The following is a 20,704-nucleotide window of genomic DNA, read 5'->3' as shown; positions in this document are numbered from 1 at the left end:
CGTTTGCAAAGCGCCGGGCTCCCCTGAAGCTGCGAAAGCCCCCCGGATGGGAGCAGGCGGGAAGAAAAGTTGGGGAGTAGGCGAAGGCAAGGGGGCAAAGCCGAGGGAGGTTGCGGCGCGGGCCTGGTCCCTGCCCAGGCGTCTACTCGCCCGCTTTTGCCTCAGCGTCCTCCCCGCTGGGTTGTGTGGAATTGATGAGTTTATTTTCCTTTTTCCACTTCATGCGGCGGTTCTGGAACCAGATCTTGATCTGGCGCTCGGTGAGGCAGAGCGCGTTGGCGATCTCGATGCGGCGGCGCCGTGTCAGGTAGCGGTTGAAGTGGAACTCCTTCTCCAGCTCCAGCGTCTGGTAGCGCGTGTAGGTCTGGCGGCCTCGGCGCCCGTGACTCCCGTACACAGCACCTGCGGGCAGAAATGGCCGGGCGCCGGTAAGCCAGGATCCGGGCAGCCTGACCAGTCAGCCCCGCGCCCCACGCCCCGGCCTCGGGGCTGGAAACCACCCGCCTCTCCCACTATGTCTGGGACCGAAAGCGGGCTGGATGGGAGAAGATTATTTCATACCAAGCGAGATGTGTTCCACCTAAAACGACTTGGGGTGGGAAATTATTGTTTTTGAAAAATCTGCTCTGTAAAAAAAATTACAAACAAAAGAATAGAACAGCATTCTTAAATCGGGGCACCTAAGCCTGTTTTGTGGGAGTACAGTGTGTGTGTCTGGGAATGGTGGGTATGGAACCCTGTGAGTAGGGTAGACACTCCGAATTCACACACGGACCTCTGTGAAGATGTTACTTTGGCCAGCCATGTCAGGACACAACGTGCTTTTAAAGAAATTTTTTTAATGGTGAGCCCTCTCAAATCTTTGCAAATGCCTTCCAACTGTATGGCCCTTCTGAAAAACGCAGAGCTCTTGAAAACACCAGTGGATTTTAAAGCAAAAGACTGTAAGTTTAAAAATCTGCATTAGCCTCTGTCCTTCTCCAAGGATTCCCTGTAGATTTTTTTGGAAACCAGGAGCAAAGAGATGGAGCTATGGGCCATCTGGGGTTTCTGGAATGAAGGGCTGTGATGGGTTATCTGTTCTGGTGCCAAAGGAACCCATGGATGGGGGGCTCCCTCAAAGCTGGGTGTATGAGACACAGGCAGGGCCTCAGAAAGAGGCAGAAGTTGGCTGTGAGTGAACAGGGGGAGGGGGAGGAGGGGAGGGAGGAGAGAGAGGAAAAATCCTGAGGCTGGGGATGTGGCCCTCCAAGGCTTTGGGGAGACACTGCAAGGGGCCAAATGAGGGCCTTTATCTAGATGGGTCTCTGAAGGGCAGAAAGGTGAGGGGGTTGGGAGGGAAAGGGGAGTTCTCAGGATGGGTGCAGAAGGCCATCACGGCTTGGGGATCTGAGCAGGGTGTTACCAGCATGCAGTGTGAGCAGGCGCTCTCTCCCATCCAGCCTTGCTCTCTCTTCAGGTTGCTCCTGTCACTGGGTCTCACATAGCATGGCAGTGACCCCCCCACACACGCTCCCTAAGTTGTCACCTTACATGGACACTAGTGCCCTGCCTTCATGCTGCCACAGCTTGATTGCCCCATTGGGAATGGGTTGGATTTTTTATTTTTTTGAATCTCTTTTTAAAAACCCAAAGAAACTTTGTTCATTTTTTCCTCCTTTCTTTCTATTTCCTCTTTCTACTCTCTCTGTCTCCTCCTTCCTTCCTTCTTTCCCTGCCTCCTTCCCCCTCTCCCTCCACTCTCTTGAGGGGCTGCAGGGAAACACCTTACCCGCGCAGGAGTTCATCCGCTGCATCCAGGGGTAAACAGGACTCGTGTACTTCCGGTCGGTGCCTTCGTCATGGAGGGCTTTGCCCGGCACACTGCTGCTGTCGGGTTTGTACTGCTGCTCGGGAGAAAAGTGCAGGTAGTCCCCGGGGCCCCTTTGCTTGCCACTTCCCGAGGGCGAGGCGCCACTGAGGTCCTTATCAGAATAGAAACATGAGGCCCCGTACTCGTAGGATGCCCGGTTGCAGGCCAGGACCGAGTTGGACTGTTGGTAGAAACAAGGTGAGGTGTACGTCTTGTCCGGGAGGCTCGACGCCCCGTACGAGGCCGGGAAGGGCCTCAGCGCGTCATAGCCGGCCGGGTAGAGGGGCAGTTGGCCCAAGAAGGAGTCCTGGCCGCTGGGCAGGCTCCCGGGGAAAGTAGGATTCACAAAATAGGAACTCATTTGCGCGCCCCTCTGCAGGACTGTGATTTGTTGTGTATTAGTACATCTGGCTATAACTATTAGTAGTCATCGAACTGGTTTGTTTCTGGATGGCCGAACGCCAAAAGCGACAGCAGCAAATCGCACCAGCTGACGCGGCGGCGGCCAATGGGAGCGAGCGCCGGAGCCCGCTCCCCGGGGACCGCGGCGACCGAGGCAGCAAAGTTACAAACAGCCCCCAGCCCGCCCGCCCGCCGCCCGCCCGGCAGATTAATGGGCGCGCACAGCCAGCCGGCCCGGCTCTCTTCCCCAAAGCCGGTGGCGGGCGAGGCCTGGGCAGGGGCTTGCGGCTCGGACCGGGATAGGGACACCCGCGTCCGGGCTGATGCAAAGACCTGGCCAGGCCCGCTCTTTCCTCCCCCCGCCCCATCCTCCTTTTGCCTTGTTGGATTTTGCTGGGTTTTTCTCTCCAAACAGGAAACCTGACAGCCCCGCACAGGGAGGGGCGATGACGAGGATGTCTTTGCTCCCGGCTGGCCTTCCCTCCTGGCAGGGCCCTGAGTTTGCCCCTCCCCCTGCACTCCCCTACCCGTGGGTGCCGGTTCCGGAGCGGGAGAAGGGCTCTGAGAAACCAGGCCTTCACCCCTGCTCCTCACTCCTGCGCCTTAGGAATCGGTGCATCACCTCCTCCTCTCCTTCCCCACTCCCACCAAGGGCCTGGGCCTCGCTGCCAAGAGGAAAGGCTCACCTCGAGCTGACCAGGACCAGGACGAGGCTAGTCTCTTCCCCCGCAGGCCCCCTACTCCCACATACAACGTGTCTCCTTTGAGTCTCCAGGGGCCTCCTTCCAATGGCCAGCGATTACCTGGCCTCAAAGCACCTCTCACAAGCTGTGAGCCCCGCTCCTGCTGCCTCTGAACCCAGGAACCACTAGGGCAGAAACCACTGGTTTCAACAAGAAAGGGACCTACAGAGGAGTGGCTGTGAGACTGAGCTCCGAAGACAGCCCTAGGACCGCTCCCTTTGCCCAGGCCCAACTCGCCAGGCTCTCCCTCCGCCGCCCTGCCCTGATAGCTCAGAGATGAGACAGATCCAGATGTGGAATCTCTGTCCTCATTTCAGAGGTGCTGGTGACCCAGGGTCCCTGGCCCAGCCGGGCATAGAGGGCAGCTCCGCGTGCCCAAGGCCGCGGCAATGATGGATGTGCTTGGTTTCTGGGTCACCTGTCCATGGGCACTGTCCTGGGATGTCCCCTTTCCTGCCCTTTCTGGGACATTTTGGGGGACCTGCCACCCACAGTTGCTCCAGAACCAGAAACAGTTGGTCTCACCAGCTCCAGAAATTCTCTGAATTGCTTTCACTGCAGCCCCAGGCCTGGCCTTCCCCAAACAGGACAGGAAAATCCTGTCCTGGGCTGCGCTCTTGCCTGAGAGGTGTTCCTTTGAGACAGTTGACTTTTATAGCACATGGATCAATCTCATTTTGTAAATGTGATATCTTTCCAATGGCATTTTTACAACTGTATTTGTTAGGCTTGTAAACCCCTTGAATTAGCTTTAAAATGTTCAATTCTTTGGAGCTTGAAGAACGATTTATTTATATGATTTGGTTGAATTTCCAGAGGGTGTTTATAAGATCTGTAAAACTGGCGAATACAGGCTGATGGGGTTCAGGACTTCGGGGTGTGTGGCAAGGCCCCCCTAGGAATCTGGCAACGACTTCCTTAATCTCTTCCTTGCTTTTCGATTTCTCCCCTCACTTCCCCCAAGGAGAAAACATTGGGAAAGGACTGGGCTATGATTGGCCTCCCCAGAGACTATGGTGCATCCTTGAAATCGGCTGCTGCTGCCCACCCAATGGGGGCTGCACCCAGAAGCCTTCTGACTGTGCCCCAATCAATCGAAGCTGGGAAAGTTTCTTCTTTGCATATATAAATAAGGGCCTGGCAGGAAATGATATAATTTTAAATTGTCCTCGAATTTCTTTAGGGAAAGGATCTGATAGGTGAAAATGAAAACTCAAGAGTCAAAAATTAAAAAGGGATTTTAAAGAAAAGTTGTGTTAGAAGAAAATCATGTTTGAGTTGTTTCTTTAACAAGACCATCAGATGATGGTGATTTCAAGCAAGTTATTATCATGTAAGATGGAAATAATCATTTGGAGATGTTGATAAATGTTTACATTCATAATTTCTGCTTCATTCCTCCAGGTCCCACACGGTGTTGGGGCTGGTGGCAGTTTACTACTGTTATTAGTATTTGTTATGGTTTGACCCGGATTCTCGATTTAATCATTGTCCCAGTCAACGAAAGAATTTGATTTCTCAGCTAAGAGTCAAAAAACAGTATATTTCTAGCTTCTATAGAAACTAAGATGGAAAAAAATATATTAAACTGAAATCTCTACGTGTTAGGCAAGACTGGTACATATCACGTTGACAGCTGCCCAATTTATGTCTCCAACCAGTATTAGGTGTATGTATATATGTGTGTGTGTGTGTGTGTGTGTGTATGTATGAATATATATATACACATATATATGTGTGTGTATATATATGAAGAGAGAGAGAGCGCCATTCACGCAAGAATAGAAGCCCCAGACTCTGGAGGGAGCCTCTCCTGGTATGGTGAGAATGGCCACCAGGGCTCCTTTCTAGGTCAAAGCCACATAGAAAGTCCACTCACCTTTCAGCTGCTCTTCGAGGGGGACGGGATGGCGAGCAGAGCCTCACAATTCACCCTTTCCCGGGGCTGCCCACTGAGCTCCTCGACCTCCGCCGGTCTGGAGAGAGGCCTGCAGGCGGGTTCCTTGAAGGCCACTGCGTCCGCCAGGATCGCTAGCCCAGGCCAGAGCCCATAGCACACAGGTGCGGCCTCTGCCTGTCACAGGCCTTCTCTTGGAGCCAAAGCCCGCCTTCCTTGCCATAGCCAATCCTCCTCAGGGCCAGCCAGGCCTGCAGGCCTCAGGACTACGAGTGCTATCTCCGATTTCAAAATCCCACAGCGGGAGCGTTTCCCGAACCAGTGTGCGCCCCCGGGGCGCCTTGGGACGCGCAGTTTAGAGAGAAACAGCCATGACGTGCCAGGCGGCCTGTGCAACCAGTCTCCATGGTGCTGGGGTGGCGGCAGGACTCGAGTCTAGTCGGTCGTCCAGCTCCGGTCAGGGGTGGCCAAGGCGGGGGAGGGTTCCCGGCCAGTCAGGCCCTGGGAGGCCGCCCCTGAGGTCCTCCCTCGCCCCCCTCTCCTGGGGCTGCTTGGGAACCTCTGAGGGGCCCGCGCAGGAGTCGCGCCAGGCCGCACGACGCGGGGCTGCGGCTGGCGTCGGTTCCGGCGACGGCCACAGCGTGGCAGCAGCGAGCGCCCGGCGCTGTCGCAATAAATAATCTGCTCGCGGCAGCCGCAGTCAGGCAGCCCACGGCCCCGCGATGCAAATGCGCCGCTTTATCCGCCCCCACCGCACCCCTCCAGCGCGGGTGGACGTCCCCGACGTCCACAGGCCCTTCTTAATTGTAGAGTGCATACCAAGGCATCATCTTAAGGTGGGGAAACAACAACAACCAAAACCAAAAAGCAAACAAAAAGAACTCCCAGAACCTCAGGATCATTTCTGGTCGCTGTCCCAGAAAGCTCCCGGCACAAATCTGATCGAGGTACACCCAGGTCAAGTTGGGTCTGTGCCACCGCGCTTTGTCAAGCCCACGTCCGTGGCACCCTCCGCGCCTCCTCCCGGTCGGCTGCACAGTTCTCCCCTGGCTCTCGGCTCTCGGAGTGGGCAGCGCGGTCGCCAGCCAGCCCGCTGCGCCGAGGTGGTTGCGGCTGGGAGGAGGTCCCCTATCGCCCAGACTCGGTTTGCGTCCTTCCTTCAACCTTGGCTGCGGGCCCCTGCCACTCGCATTAACACCACCACATCCTCTGCACCGAAACTTCCCGCCAAGCAACACCCAGCCAATTAACCCCATCCTTTCCTCCAACACAGAATTCCACCCACGAACCCATTCCCTCTCCCCGCGCTTCAGACACCTCTCTCATCGGAAAACCGCGTGAAGGGAAGCAGGCACTCAGCAGAGGACCCTGGCTGAATTAGTAAGTTTTTGTTTGTTTTTTTTCCCTCAGTCTACCTTTCTCTCCAGAAACCAGTTCCCACGGAATAGAAGGTGCTGTGTTGATGCTGATAAAACCCCTGTCGATGAATTCACTTTGCCCTCCCCTCTTACCACCTGCCCAGGTCGGGAACTGTCTCCAGTTATTGGGGGACTCAATCCTGCCAATTGGGTCATTTAAAAAAAAAAATCCAAATCCGGGAGGCTGGCAGGGAAGGAAGGGTGCAGGGCCACTTCCTTTTGGGCTCTGCGAGGTCGCCGAGGAAGGGGAGAAAGAAGACCTCAGTGTTCCTGCCCCGTGCCAGGGCGCTGTGTCACAGAAAAGCAGGCACTCACTGCCACGGTGAGCCCGAAAGAGGAGAGGGAGGGAGGGTGTGTGTGAGTGTGTGTGTGTGTGTGTTGGCGAGTGCGGGCTGTAGTGTGTGATGGGGGCGCGTGTGTGAACGGGTGAGTGGGTGGGTGAGGGTGAGTATGCCCCTCTTCAGAGCCGCCCTGGATGCCCTCTCCCACTGCCGCCGGCGCCGGCTACCGTCTCACAACCTTTGCTACTGTCTCCCCACATGTCTCACCTTCAGATGGCGGTTCCCAGAAGCTCCTGCCCCTCTGACAGCTGTCGCTTGGGCAGCCCGGGGAGATGAATAGTCCTCCTTCCTGGTGCTAGAGGACGCAGGAAATTAGCCAGGTTGCGAGTTGCAAAGCGGCCGCGGCGGCGCCGGGAATTGGACGAGCCCCACCTCCAGCGGGAGCGGCCGGGCCGGGCCGGGCCGGGGCCTCGTCTCGCTCGCCATCGCCGGACAAAGCATAGCCGAGCCGGGCTGGAAGGCAGAGCGCCGAAGCAGGCAGGACGGAGCGGAGCAAAAGAATGCGGCTCTATTCTCGCAAGGGAAATTATAAAAAAGTTCATGTTCACGGTTCCCATCCACATGACCGACAGCGGCCAATGGAAGGGCCGAACAACTCATAAAGTTGTATTGCAAAGTTGTAAATTTTCATAAACAACAACGGATTTATGACCCTTTCCCCATCGCTAAGAGGAGGCAGCTCTTACACCGGCGCCATCTTACCACCGAGGCCGCCCCGACTCGGGGCCGCAGGTTTTACAGACACAGTTGGGCCGGGGTTTATTAAGAGTAATAAGAAGTGGGCCCAACCCAAGCAGGAGACAGGAGTCGAGGTCTTCGCCCGCCCAGCTCACCCTGTTCTGCGCTGTCCCCACCACCCCTCGCCCCTTCCCCAGCCCCTCATCCTTCACATCCAGACGCCCGCGCCAAAGTTTCGCAGCCGGGTTTGCGGCCCCTTCCCCTTCCCATACCCCTCAGCTTCAGTGCTGGGTCCTGGGGCGCCCTCGCTTTGCCTGAATGTGGGGTTGGGGTCTGCATCAGAGGCCCTGAATCCCGCGTTCCTATCCGGGGGTCGGGTTCAGGGCTTGTGGAAAATTCGGAATCAATCGCAGGGTAATACCCCTTTCCAAGCCCACCCTATAGACTTAACGGAAAGGGTGGATTTGGGATTCTCTCATGGAATTTATGGAGTTTGGGGGGGAGGTTCATAGAATATAATGTATCGATCGAAGATTCCGTTTTCAAGGGATAATGGAAGATGTTTGCACACACATGCAAACCGGACAAAAGTCTCCACACAGAGAAATGCACATATACAATTATGGACACTCAGAAACGCATGCACACAATTATGGACACAGAAATACCTGCAATTGTTTACACACAAAAACACCTGCACTCAATTATGGACAAAGAAATACATACAATTATGGACTCAGAAATACACATACAAAAAGAGGTACACACACCTATATGAATCTACACATTAAAAGTCCACATGAAAAGGGATTCGACGTGTATACACCAATATGTGACACCCAGCACATGGACCCTATTCTTTCTTCCATTTTTGCTGTCCCAAAGCCCCTTTAGCCACACAGACACAGCCAGGGCTTGCTCTCCACTCATGCTCACCCTCTCTTCTCCAGGCCCCCTACCCCCCTAGATAAAGCGGTCCACATTTCTTTGTCATCGAGCATCTTTATTTTTCTGTTACATAAAACACTGTTAACTGGGCAAGACAGGAAGTGTACCTTCCTGTTCCTGGAAGCCCAGGCTAAAGCCAAGAGGGATGAGGGGGACACAGGACAACACAGGAGATGGAGGGCACTGGGGAGGGCTGCCCTCCCCACACGCTATAGAGTTAGGTCAAGACAACACACCATGCTACAAAGTCACCCCATTAACACATCCTTCCCAAGTCAGGACATTGCCTTACAAATGAGCTCCAAGACTATATAAATGACAAAAAAAAATCTTGTTCAAATATACAATATTTGCCATTGTAGGAAAAGTCAGGGTGTACATATTCAACATGGCTGGACAGCAGGACACAAGGGCCAGGGGAGGGGCAAGGAGGCTGGGAGCATCTCTGCGAACACAGAGGCCTTCAGCTAGCTTGGGAATGCTCCCTTCCAGAAATAGGGGGTGATGGGCCTGAACATGGGGTGCCCAGGTCAAAGAAGGGATTCTAGATTGCAGCACGTAGAATGCTTTGGAATAAATATATTATTCTTGCATTTAAATAGAAGCCAATGCCCTGGTCCACGGACACCAGTGCCTTCTCAGCACAGCCTCAGAGACTCCAAAGACTGCTAGCCGGAAGCAGCAGAGGCCTGGCTGTGGAGGGGGGAGGGTTCGGCACTAGGTAGCAGGCGAGCTAGCCAGCACAAAATAGGTAGTTTGGGGCGAGTAGGTAGTACTGAGAGTCAGGTCCTTGCGGGTATGGGGGAGGTGTTGGGTGTCTGACAGTGTTGGGACATGTCTGGGCTTCCTGGGAGTGGAGGCCCTCTGGGGCTGGGCCCATAGGTAGTTTGGGGGTGCCTCTCCCCGAGGCCTGTGCTAGGTAGTATTTTAACCGTGCCAGAGCAAACCTGGCGGGACTGGAATTGGGGGTGTCTGTTGGGGGGTGGTCCTCGAAGGCAGAGGGGATCCCCAAGGGGACCCAGTCTAGGTGGCTGCTCATTCCAAATAAGTTGGGAGCTGGAGCGGGTAATGGGTTAGATTGGGTGCAAGTTGGGGACTGGGGTGGGTTTTTTTTTTAACATTTTCTTTTTATTTTTTTCCACTTTTGTAAATAAAATCAGTCTCTAAAGACACTTTCCCGACTGTCTGGTGCAGCCAGGGCCCTGGCTCCAGCCCTCATTCCTCCTCCTCCTCCTCCTCCTCTTCGTCCTCCTCGTCCTCCTCGTCCTCCTCGTCGTCGGCCTTGTCCGCGGTGGCGGCTGCAGCGGCGGCGGGCACGGCACCCTCGGGGGCGACGGAAGCGGCCGGAGCCTCATCCTTATGCTCCTTCTTCCACTTCATGCGGCGGTTCTGGAACCAGATCTTGATCTGGCGCTCGGTGAGGCACAGCGCGTGGGCGATCTCGATGCGGCGGCGCCGCGTCAGGTAGCGGTTGAAGTGAAACTCCTTCTCCAGCTCCAGCGTCTGGTAACGCGTGTAGGTCTGGCGGCCCCGCTTTCGGTCCGGCCCTGAGAGCAGACGTACACACACATGGACACACGTACAGACAGGCGACAGGGACACAGGACAGTGCATTATCCAGGCCGCCATCCCAGAGCGCGCACCTTCCTCCCGGCCCTGACCTAGGCGGGACTCCTCCTCCGCCCCGCTCCCCCAAACTGAGCTGGGGGAGGAGCGGGAGTGTTAGCTGAAGACCCCGACTGCGGTGCCAGACGCGCAGGCAGCTCTGTGAGGAGGGAAGGCGCAGAATCCCAACTTTACAGCCGCCCTTTCCAGCCGGCTAGGCTTCCACAATGTCCTGCTTCCCCCTGACAAAGGGAAATTGTAAATATAGAGTGTGGGCAAGTGGGAGATGCTGCGCTTTTGCCATTCAAAGGCGAGCCGGGCCGCTACCCCGCCTAGCTAGGCAAAAGGGAGACCTTCTCCGGCGGCCAGCACTCCAGGGGCGCCTTCCCTCCCCAGCAGCCCGCGCCCCCAACCCCGGACCTTCCTAGGGCACTCCGGCTCTCTGTCTCCACTCCCACACACCCATCCCCGCCTTTAAATGGCCCCTGGCACTCGGGCGTGTGAGGGGCCCTAAAGGGTTTGGCTCTCCCTGCTTTTGAGGGGAAAAAAAGCCTGGCTGAAAGGAAGAGGAGGAGGGAGGGAGGGAGAGAGAAGAAAGGGAGGGAGAAAGAGAAGAGAATAGCGAACAAACTTAGTGTTGAAATTCCAAGGCAAATAGAGTTAAATAAATTTACGGGGATCGAATCCATTAATTGGGCAATAAAAAGTTTTATGAGCCTCATTTACATACAATGCTATGAGCTCTCCACGCTATGGCGCCTTGGCTCTAATTAAAACCAGAAAGGCAGAGCCGCCAAGAGTCACGGGGCAGCCGGCTTGCAGCCTCCTTGCTCCGCGCTCCGCACTCCCAGCCCCGTGCTCCGCGCTCCCAGCCCCGCGCTCCCAAGCTCCCAGTCCGCGCGCCCACCCGGCCCGCCTAGCGGCTGCGCCTACCTGAAGACCGCATCCAAGGATAGATGCGGAAATTGGCCTCGGCCGGGCCGTGCAGCGCGCCTTCGTCTGCCTTGTCGCAGGCGCCTTTGGCAAGGTCACTGCAGAGCCCCGGGACGTTTTGGTCGTAGGAGGCGCAGGGCAGGTTGCCGTAGGCGTCGGCACCGAGGCCGTAGCCGGACGCGAAGGGGCTCTGATAGAGGGGGCTGTTGACATTGTACAAGCCCGGTACGGTCGAAGGGAAGGCGCCAGCGCCCGCCCCGTAGCCGCTTCTTTGCGAGCTGGGCGCAAAGGAGCAAGAAGTCGGCTCGGCATTTTGGAATAGAGAAGCCCCCGCAGTATATTTGCTAAAAAGCGCGTTCACATAATACGAAGAACTCATAATTTTGACCTGTGATTTGTTGTCCGGCAGCTTTCAGTGTCGGTTTTACGAGGTAGCGTGATATATGATAACATTACACCCCCAGATTTACACCAAACCCCATTTTCTTTTGGACGGAGGTCGCCGCAGCACGTGACCGCCCACATGATCGCCTCCGCCAATCTCAGCAGCCCTCACAGGTGGTCTCGCTTCGCGGGGCCCGCGGCAGCCTAGAATGGAAGGGGAAGAGGCTCAAATATGTGGCCAACGAATCTGCCCGCGCCCGGCCGGCCTGGCGCGTCCTGCTGGCAAAGGACTCTTGAGGCTCCGCGCGGGCGCTCAGCCCGCCGCCAACCTGGACCCCTGGCCTGCAGAGATCGCGCGGAGCCGTCCGAGCGCAGTCCCCTCTTGCTTATTACCGAACGCTGGACCAAGCCTGCGGGTCCTCCTTGCCCCTCTTTCTGCCCATTGACGCAGCCCAGGGAGGGTCTCTGCACTCCGAGTATAGCCCGCCCCTCAGTGGCCGGGTGGGCAAGTCTCTGCTCTGGGCAAATCGACTGTTTGCCTGTGTCTCCCCCCTTCCAGGTCCAGTGGGCCGGAGGCCGACTTAGACTCTGATCCAGATGGGGCAGGCACAGCGTCGCTTTCAGCTACAGCGAGAAAGCCACCGCAAACTGGAACCATGTGGTTAGAATAAAGTCAAGGTCTTTCAGCTTCCTTTCCTTAATCGGCAGCGCACTGTTTATCTGCCCTAAAGGAAACAGTGAAATATTTATCTATTAATGAGCCTCATTTGGCCAGCAGATTTATTAACATGAGGTTCCCCACCCCACCCCGCCGCTCCTCCTGGACACCTCTGGCCCGGCAAGCTCTGTGCGTTCTGTCCTGGGCACCTGGCTGGACTCTGGCAGCCTAAAACGGACACTCTTTTGTCCTCCCTGCAACCCTTGGTTCCCCCTCGCTCAAGGGAAACCAAGTCTCTTTCCCCCAGCTTGTTGGAACCTCAGGCCAACGCTTTCCAGGTGCCAGTGGTGCTTTAAGGTTTCTGGTAGCTTTCACTGGGGCCACCCCTGGGCCTCAACTAGCTCCTCGTGGGCCTGGATGCCTGCGAGCCATACATGCTTTAGAGCCAATTTGGAGAAGAGAGCCAGCCCGGGCGCCTGGAGACTGCAGCCCACTATGGATCTTCATTTCTTTTGGAGACCCCCAAAACAAATAGGGGGACCTTTCCCAAAAGGTCACCCAGTTCTGGCGGCTTTACATTTCCAAGACTGAAGCTCAGAGTAGTTTCACTCCCTCCCACCCAGGGCCCCCGCTCTCGGAGCTTTACCTTCCCAAGCCTACAACCTCTGCGCAGGGTCGGAGCAGCAGAACGCCCTGCTGCCCACCGCTCCCTATAGAGGGTGGTGGGGTGCACGCTCCCCCCATATGCCTCATAAACTGCCCAGGCTTCGATGAAAGCTCAGCGGTCAGGTCAGTAGGCATTTTACTGCTCAGCTCTATTGCACACCATAAACCCGACCTCACAATGGAATTGCCCCGGAAATTCTCTGAATTATAGAGTTTGATTCCTTGTATACAAAACGCTTCCCATCACTTTCAGAGGGTCCAGGCCGCCCCTGTTCACCGCACGCTCTCAGGGGGTCCCAGAAGCACAAAAGGTGGCGGAAGGGTTCATGCTTGGATGCAACGGAGCCCGAGCTCTGGCCTCGTGGACTGCCTGAGGCGTGGGTGGGGAGGCGTGGGCTGTCTGGGCAGGTGGGCGCCTGGTGGTTTCCCCTGGGGGCACAGGGGCCATAGTGCGGCAATATCCAGGGATGCCCTTTATGGAGGGCCAGGATGATGGTGTATCTCCGCTGGGGAATGGTGGGGTAAGACTGGAAGAGAAGAAAATACCAAATATTCCAAATAGCATTACTTCCTGGCAGGAAATAAAAGCCTAAGAAAGTTAAAGGAAGACCAAACAAACAAGAAGAAGGCTAGGAGATCAAAGAGGCGGAATTAGACAGCTTTAGACCAATAAATTGTTCCTCGGGTGACACAGAGCAAGATGCAAAGAGAAAGAACGGGCCCCGCCGCCGCCGTCTGTCTAGACTCCGGTGGCTGGAGCAGCCGACAGCGATGGCGTTTAAAGTAGAACCTGCCCTCGTGGGGCGACCCGACAGACCGAGGGGGAGCGATTTCTGGGAGGGCAGGAAAGAACGCGTTCCCAGCCAAGAGGGCTGGGATCCTGTACCATACATAGGCTCACCCCTGCCTTGGTTTTGTCCGGCGCAGGTCCAAGCCGTCCTGGCAGGACGCGCTGAACCTCCTCCTGGACCAAAGAGGATCCAGATACTGCCGGCAAGGCCTCGGCCTTTCTGGGCCCAAGTCAGCCAACTGGGCCGAGTCCCGCGCGTGCTGAAACCTCCCTTTCGTTTCTGAGCTTCTCTCTCCCCTCTTGCCTTCTGCAGCGGGGTTTTAAAACGAAAAGCCCAGACAAAACCAGGTTTTCAATATGGCCTCTTGAATCGCGTGTTCTGGAGACTCTGGTTTTCTATTTATTTGGCTGAACAGAGACACCTGCACCGGGTTATATGTGATAATATTCACAGAAATACGCGTTGACGCTCGACCTGGGGCAGGCAGGAGAAGGCGAGTTTCTAAGCAGCCGAGCTGTCTTTATTTAAAGACATTTTCTCAGCGCTCTCCTGGAGCTGGGGTCCTACCGGTATACCAAGCAGTGTGTTTCCCCTGCTTCTCGTTAGGAAACAGTCCTCAATATTTAAATCCAGCTAAGAGGGTAAACCCAGCTCTGGGTCAGGGAATGGAGCCTGCCGGGAGTCAGGCGGCTGGCGATTTACTTCTCTAAACTTTTCCACCCGCACCCGTCTCGCGGGCTGCGCGTCTCTTCTCCACCTAGTGCGCAGTCTTCCGTCGCAGCGCGGGGGCGGATTCGTCCCTGACAAGTGCAAAGGAGCTCCGTCTGGCTCGGAGTCCTGTCTGCGCAGCTCAGAGGGAATCGGCTCCCTGGCAGCCGAGCGGAGAGAGCCGCCTCCCAGCCACCGGCAGGCCAAGGGCAAGAGAGGCCCCGCCTGGCAGTCCACGAAGCAGAGTCCCCCCCGACCGGCCTGCACCCACCTGGAGCCTCCGTGATCGGTGGTGAGAAGCGGTCGCCACCAATCTGCTCCTCCACCAATTATTTGTAGTTTCATAAATCGAGCTTTGTATCTGCGGCTTGGATACACGGCCACGGGCGGCTCTTGGGGAAGCTATAAAAACCCCTTTCGTCAGAGGTTGTGAAATTTTATGTTTTATATAAGGAAATATAATGAAGGCGTGTGTCTGTAATACCAACGTGTGTATATAAACAGAAAAGGGCGGAAAGAGAGCGAGGAGAGATGGCAACCCAAAACGCAGTCCCCGGTTTTACAGCGTGTACAGCGTGGAGATGCACGTTGTAAACATTTGGTGGGCTTGGCGGAGATTATTACAACCCAAATAAATGCACCGCGTGGTGTGTTCACAGGGCTCGGGGGTGCTTCGAAGTGTTCCCTGTTTGCTTGTGCGTTTTCCCTCTGAAACCATTCTGCACCTGGGGCTGATCCTCGCACCCGCGCTCCGTACCGCCTCCTGGAAGGCTCTGAATCGTGGTCCCCCGCCCAGGGTCGAGGATAGGCTGGGCCTGGATTGGGGTTCCCTCCCTCCTCCTCGCCTCCTGAGCAAGGGACGCCAGAGTAACCTCAGTGCCTCCACTGCTCAGGAAATTCGGCGGCGAGAGAAAGCAAGGGAGGCTTTCACCACGTGAGCTCCTATCCTGGAGCTGGGATGTTAATATAATTATTTAAAACATCACATTTATTTTAGAATAACTAAAGCAGTTCCTGGTCTGTCCCCCAGGATTTCCCATCCTGCCATACCCACACCAGACAATTACCAAGAATGCCTTTACGCCCAATTTTCAGCCGCCTAATTTTATTGTAACGTTTTTAAGGCGGCCTAGTCCCGGGATCCTGGCTCGCCTGCGGGTGCTGGCTCTCCCGACCCTGTACCGGGGCGCAGACTTCGGAGGTCTCTCTCGGGCTGCCGCAGGACCCTTGGCCACCGTGTATGCCGTTTGCACACCCTCTGGGGGGTCACCAGGTCCACGGGCTGTAGGCCTTAGTCCTTGTGTATGTCCGCCAGTCAGCTGCGTTCTCCGAGCGTCGTCGTGATGCCCCGAGGCCTATCCTGGGCTGGGAACGGTGACCCTAGATCGGTCCCCGCGCCTGGAGCTACTGCCCCATAGCCGCCGGACAGCTGCAGCCCCGCAGCGCTAGGCCCCCGGGATGGGGGAGAAGGGGACGGGAGCGGTGCAGGTCAGGCGACCCCCCGTCGCTTGCCTTTTTGTTTCCCAGCGAGGCTTCTGTCCAGTCGTGAACAGCACCGAAAATATACGACCACCGTTCGCTCAAATCTGGGTCTCCCATTCCGGAAAAGCTTGCATCAAGTCGACATCTTAGGAACTTCCCAAAGCCAAGGCGGCGGGAGATGGCGGCGCGGGCGCCTTTTGCGTGGAGCCATACTGCCATCTGCTGGCCTTACCTTGACACTGCAGTCCAGCAGCCCGGCCTGAACTTCGTCAGCAGCCGCTGCGGGTCGGGCGTCCCACTCCCAAAGCTCGGCAAGGGCCTATCCCCCGGGGGTCTGCACGGAGCCCGGAATCTACGCTGCCCAGAGGGCAGTGCCCATAAAAGTGAGCTGTTTCCGCAGCCGCTTTATCGGCGGCAGACAGAGCAAACGAAAGGGCTTTGGTGGAAAATCTTAATTGGGGCTGGACAGTTGTAAACTCATTAAGGGCCGAATTCCAGACAGTTCGCAGACCCGGCCTTTATGGCACACCCTTACTGCCCATTCTTTGAAGTTTCTTCTGTCTGCAACAACAGAGGGCGTCCCAACCTGGCGGCAGGGTGGGGTTGGGAGAGAGGGCACGCCCCATCCCCAGGCGCCCAGGCTCCCCTTTTCCGAGCCCAAACACAGATAACTTCGCAGAAATCGCTGGGGGTCGGGGTGGGGAAGGCGAGAAAAGAAAAAGGGAGAGATGAGGCTGAACCCTCCTCCACATCTAGAAGGCGCTCAGGCCTCCGAAGTTGTGGCCGTCGTCCGCCCCCCAGCCCTTTACACCCCATAAACGGTAACAGCCCTCATTTTCTTTTATGGCGCTTGGGGCTGGTCAGTTGCTTGGGCTTTGCCTCTGTCAGGACTTGTGCTTGGGAGGGGTGCGCGGGGCAGGGCCCAGAAGGGGCCCCCCCGGCAGGCCTAGCAGGGCGCGGGGACGCAGGCCTTCAGTCCCCTGAGAGCTTCCGAGTGTCCGTGCCCGCGGCCACGTTGGGGCGGCCGGGTTCCAGTTTCCCTCCTGGCAGATTCTTTAGGAGCCAGGTCCTCAGCTCTCGGTCCTGCCGCCGCCCCCCCACCAGCTCCCACCCTCCTCCCCCCGCCAGGGAAGAAGGCCCCCCGGAGTCGCCCTGGATCCGGTTTGGGAAACTCTTGGGGCTCCAAGATGAAAGAGTGGCCGTTTCCAGCCACTGGCCACCCGTACGCAACACCCCAGCCCAAATTCTCTGAGGCCTCCCCGCAGTCCGGCAAATGGACACAAAGCCGAGAGCAGGGCTTCGCCGACCCTGTTGTCCAGCGTTCCTCCGCTGCTTGCGTCGCCAGACAGCCGGTCTGGTAGGCAGAGCTGAGGCCCGTCCGAGCCTGGCTGCTGCAGGTTTTGGTTCCCAAAAGCCCGCTAGAGACTAAACTGAGGTTCTGTCTTCCTCCATTTCAGCCCGCCCCCCACCCCAGACTCTACCCAGGCTCCCCTGTCCTGGAAAAGAAGGTGCAAAGAGCTGACCCGCAAAAATTAGAAAAGAATCAATATTTTATTTGGCAAAAAGTTAAATATTTCAACACAATTTGGTCAGTAGGCCTTGAGGTAACTATTGCAAAATATACAGTGTATGTTCAGCCTGATGGAAACCCCAAATTCATCAAGGATACAAATCTACGGTAGCCCAATGGCAGTTTCATAGTGTATAATTTATTATCAATAAAATTAACTCCATTACAATAAGCATTCATTTTCCCCCAATTAAAATTAAACGTAAACCATAGGTAGTAACCTCTGCACATACGTATAGCTCCAAGTTTCCTCACTGTTTGGTGCAAAAACAATATTCAAACTTGTTTGATTACTTTTTCTTTAATATGTGGATTATATATATATACAATGGACAAGACAGGTCTATAGAGCATGTAGAGACTAAAATGTCCACATTTCAAAAATGGAGAAAACCATGAACCTATGCATCCAGGAGAACCCTTTCTTTTCTTTTTTAAAAATTTTATTTCACTGGGAAATCCTTACAGCTAGTTTACAATCAAAGGTTAACAGCCTAGTTATACAGAAGACATATTCCACTACAGAGCTATACCCCTATGCAACTGCTTTCTCCCCTCATAAACAACCTGAGTTCAAATCGAATTCTAGCTTTCACAATCACAACGGGTGCATCACCCATCACAGAAGTTTGAGTCACAAAACATAATTACCACAATAAAACACAGTGTTCAAGTATCTGGGCAGATCGCTCTGCCGAAGAGCAAATTAAATTAACTACACAGACTAAACACTATACAGCCCGCCGTCAACACTTGTGCATTATAAAAAGGTAGTTTTTTTGTTTATTTGTTTTAAGTCAGGAACAGGTAGATTTTTTAAAAATATATACAAGCTAGCACATACAGCCATCAGCTCTAATGCCCCCCCCCCTTTTTTTCTGTCTTATAGAAAATGGAAAGCTTACAATACCTCCTCCATCAAAGCGGCAGGCCAAGGAACCAGCCTGAGAAGGGTTTGCCAGGGGGAGATGAGGCCTGGAGTTTAGAGCCGCTTTCTGCGGGGTGGTGGAGGCCGGGGTGGGGTGGGGGTAGGAGAAGGGGACGGGCAGTTCTCTCTCTCTAACTCGCTCTCTTTTCAAATTAACTTGAGTCACATCACTCGTCTTTTGCTCGGTCCTTGTTGATTTTCTTCATTTTCATCCTGCGGTTCTGGAACCAGATCTTGACCTGCCTCTCAGTGAGGTTGAGCAGTCGGGCCACCTCGTACCTGCGGTCCCTGGTGAGGTACATGTTGAACAGAAATTCTTTCTCCAGTTCCAGCGTTTGGTGTTTTGTATAGGGGCAGCGCTTCTTCCGCGTGGAGCGAGCGTGGAGCCAGTTGGCAGCCGGGTTACCTGCGTGGGAGCGAGAGAGAGGAGGGATTTAGGAGAAGCTGCAGCACACCCACCCCTCTCCGCTGGGGGCTAGGAAAACTCCTGGGGTCTTCAGCCAAAGTTCAGGACGCTGCTGAATTGGTTAGGGAAGGCAGGCGAGCCTCCAACACAATGGAACCCTGGCACAGAGACGCGGGGACGGTCACTTACAATTGCACGCCGTAAAACCTCGGCTCCCTCCCCTCCCCTCTGAGGCCCTCCTTTTTCTTCCTCTGTCCTCCGGTCCCCTCCTCTCCTTCCTCCCGCTCTCCGCACATTGTGTAAGAAGTGAAATTTGAAAACAGATCTCTTTCTTGCCACACAGGGGGAAACCACTCTGCCCTGTATTCCTTAGCAATATTAATATTCTATTCTCCCTCTCACTGACTATCTTCCCTTCCCACCTTTCCTTCTACTACTCTCCCCACTCCTTATTTTGACCTCCCTGGAAGGCCGTGGGAGCTGGGCAGGCCGGCACGGCGCCCCTAGGCACCCCAAGACCGTTGATCACTTCTCAGGTTTATTTGAATAATCTAGCATGGGGACCCTCGTGTCTCAGTCGCCTGCAGCCACATCTTGGGCAGGATTTACACCGCCACTGGCTGGAGCAAGAAGTGGAGAGAATCAGCAGTCTTCCCCAGTGTCCCGGGTCAGGCTGCCCCGGCTGGCTGCAGTTGCTGCCGCCGCTGCTCCCGGACAATCTAGCCGCACAAAAGACTTTCTCTGCCGCGCTGCTTTCGAAGAATCTCCCAAAGTGTCTGTCTTGGTGCCGGGCAGCCAAGGAAAGGGGCGGTGGGTCTTGGCTCCTACCGCAGCGCCTGCCCCGCCCCCTGTCTTGGCAGCAGCCGCCTCCCCTCCCCCGGAGCCCGGCGCGCCCGCTTGTCACTGCTTTCAGGACTTGGGGCCCCATCCGAGGCCTCCCAAACAGCAACTTCTGGCTCCCGGCCTTTGCTCAGGAGGCTCCCAGCGCGGGCGAAGGCTGGTTCCGGAGAAAGCTGGCGGGCCGGCAGATCCGGGTGGCCGGCGTGGAGGCGGTGGCTGGTCTGGCGGGAGGAGACACTTACTGGGATCGATGGGGGGCTTGTCTCCGCCGCTCTCATTCTCAGGATTGTTTTCGGAGAAGGCGCCTTCGCTGGGCTGTTTTTCTCTATCAACTGGAGGAGAACCACAAGCATAGTCAGTCAGGGACAAAGTGTGAGTGTCAAGCGTGGGACAGTCACCCCTTCTGGCCGACAGCGGTTCAGGTTTAATGCCATAAGGCCGGCTGGAGGGCAAGCCCGCGAAGGAGAGCGCGCCGGGCGTGGGCTCCAGCCAGGAGCGCATGTACCTGCCGTCCGGCGCCGCCGCCGCCACGGGCGCCTGGGGGTGCACGTAGGGGTGGTGGTGATGGTGGTGATACACTGCCGCGGGCACCGCATTGGCGCCCGCCGCGTGCACCGGGTTCCACGAGGCGCCAAACACCGCCGCCTTGGACTGGAAGCTGCACGGACTGAAATCGGGGTGCTCCGCCAGCGCCGCGGCCTGCCGGGGGGGCTGGCCCAGGGCTCCCGGCGCGTAGCGGCCCGCGCCCAGCTCATCCGCGGCATCGGCGCCCAGCAGGAATGAGTCCACGTAGTAGTTGCCTAGGGCCCCGGTGGTGGCCATCGCCGTGCCCAGCGCCCGGCCGGCCCGGCCCGACCCGCGGAAATTATGAAACTGCAGATTTCATGTAACAACTTGGTGGCACCAGGGGGAAGTACAGTCACCTAATAAGTTGCCGGCGCCCGCGCCCCCATTGGCCGCGCGCGTCACGTGCCCGCCCGGCAGAACAATAACGCGTAAATCACTCCGCACGCTATTAATGGCCCTGTGTTTTGCAGTCATAATTTTTATAGCAAAAGCCATATGTTTTTATGCAAAGGGATCGCAGCGCTCCACGATCGGGTTTGTTTTAATTGTGGCCAACGAAGATTAAAAGATCAAATCTGGCCTTGCCGCTGTACTCCCTTCCCCTCCCACCGCCACCACCAGACACACACTTCTTAAGCGGACTATTTTATATCACAATTAATCACGCCATCAGCAAGGCGCGGGTCCCGCGTGCGAGTGCGGCCGGCGGAGCCCCTCACATAAAATTAGACAATAATTGAAGCCATAAAAAGGCAGCCAAATCGCATTCTCGCTCTACTGTATTTAAATCTATATTTATGATATTTCATAAGGAGTTATTGTTTCAGAAGCCACACAGGCTGGCGGGAAGTTGGGAACGACCAACAGATCTGTTTGACTAGTCGTGG

General features: G+C 55.9%; 3 protein-coding genes across 3 annotated transcripts; all 3 read right to left on the bottom strand.

The window, feature by feature from the left end:
• Positions 1–137: 137 nt before the first annotated feature.
• Positions 138–2,562, bottom strand: HOXA6 (homeobox A6). The gene is made up of 2 exons (XM_059073884.2): positions 1,772–2,562; positions 138–402 (listed from the first exon to the last, which is right to left on the bottom strand). Exons 1-2 carry the CDS (start codon positions 2,211–2,213, stop codon positions 143–145), a joined length of 702 nt encoding a protein of 233 aa, XP_058929867.1. The 5' UTR covers positions 2,214–2,562; the 3' UTR covers positions 138–142.
• Positions 2,563–8,313: 5,751 nt separating this feature from the next.
• HOXA7 (homeobox A7) lies at positions 8,314–14,351 on the bottom strand. The gene is made up of 3 exons (XM_067042444.1): positions 14,296–14,351; positions 10,818–11,405; positions 8,314–9,826 (listed from the first exon to the last, which is right to left on the bottom strand). Exons 2-3 carry the CDS (start codon positions 11,194–11,196, stop codon positions 9,495–9,497), a joined length of 711 nt encoding a protein of 236 aa, XP_066898545.1. The 5' UTR covers positions 11,197–11,405; positions 14,296–14,351; the 3' UTR covers positions 8,314–9,494.
• A 2,687-nt stretch (positions 14,352–17,038) lies between these two features.
• On the bottom strand, positions 17,039–20,167 carry HOXA9 (homeobox A9). Its single transcript, XM_059074038.2, has 2 exons — positions 19,493–20,167; positions 17,039–18,410 (listed from the first exon to the last, which is right to left on the bottom strand). Exons 1-2 carry the CDS (start codon positions 20,070–20,072, stop codon positions 18,172–18,174), a joined length of 819 nt encoding a protein of 272 aa, XP_058930021.1. The 5' UTR covers positions 20,073–20,167; the 3' UTR covers positions 17,039–18,171.
• Positions 20,168–20,704: the final 537 nt, after the last annotated feature.

This window comes from Kogia breviceps, chromosome 9, assembly GCF_026419965.1.
Source record: "Kogia breviceps isolate mKogBre1 chromosome 9, mKogBre1 haplotype 1, whole genome shotgun sequence".
Taxonomy (NCBI): Eukaryota; Metazoa; Chordata; class Mammalia; order Artiodactyla; family Physeteridae; genus Kogia; species Kogia breviceps.
This window is presented reverse-complemented; position numbering and strand designations above follow the sequence as displayed.

Bases quoted from the DNA above. Each gene is read 5' to 3' on its own strand.
- HOXA6 (XM_059073884.2), bottom strand. From the start codon at position 2,213: ATGAGTTCCTATTTTGTGAATCCTACTTTCCCCGGGAGCCTGCCCAGC. The intron at 403-1,771 runs GTAAGGTGTTTC...TTCTGCCCGCAG, and splicing joins GCGGATGAACTCCTGCGCGG to GTGCTGTGTACGGGAGTCAC.
- HOXA7 (XM_067042444.1), bottom strand. From the start codon at position 11,196: ATGAGTTCTTCGTATTATGTGAACGCGCTTTTTAGCAAATATACTGCG. The intron at 9,827-10,817 runs GTAGGCGCAGCC...GTCTGCTCTCAG, and splicing joins TCCTTGGATGCGGTCTTCAG to GGCCGGACCGAAAGCGGGGC.
- HOXA9 (XM_059074038.2), bottom strand. From the start codon at position 20,072: ATGGCCACCACCGGGGCCCTAGGCAACTACTACGTGGACTCATTCCTG. The intron at 18,411-19,492 runs GTAAGTGTCTCC...GCTCCCACGCAG, and splicing joins CAAGCCCCCCATCGATCCCA to GTAACCCGGCTGCCAACTGG.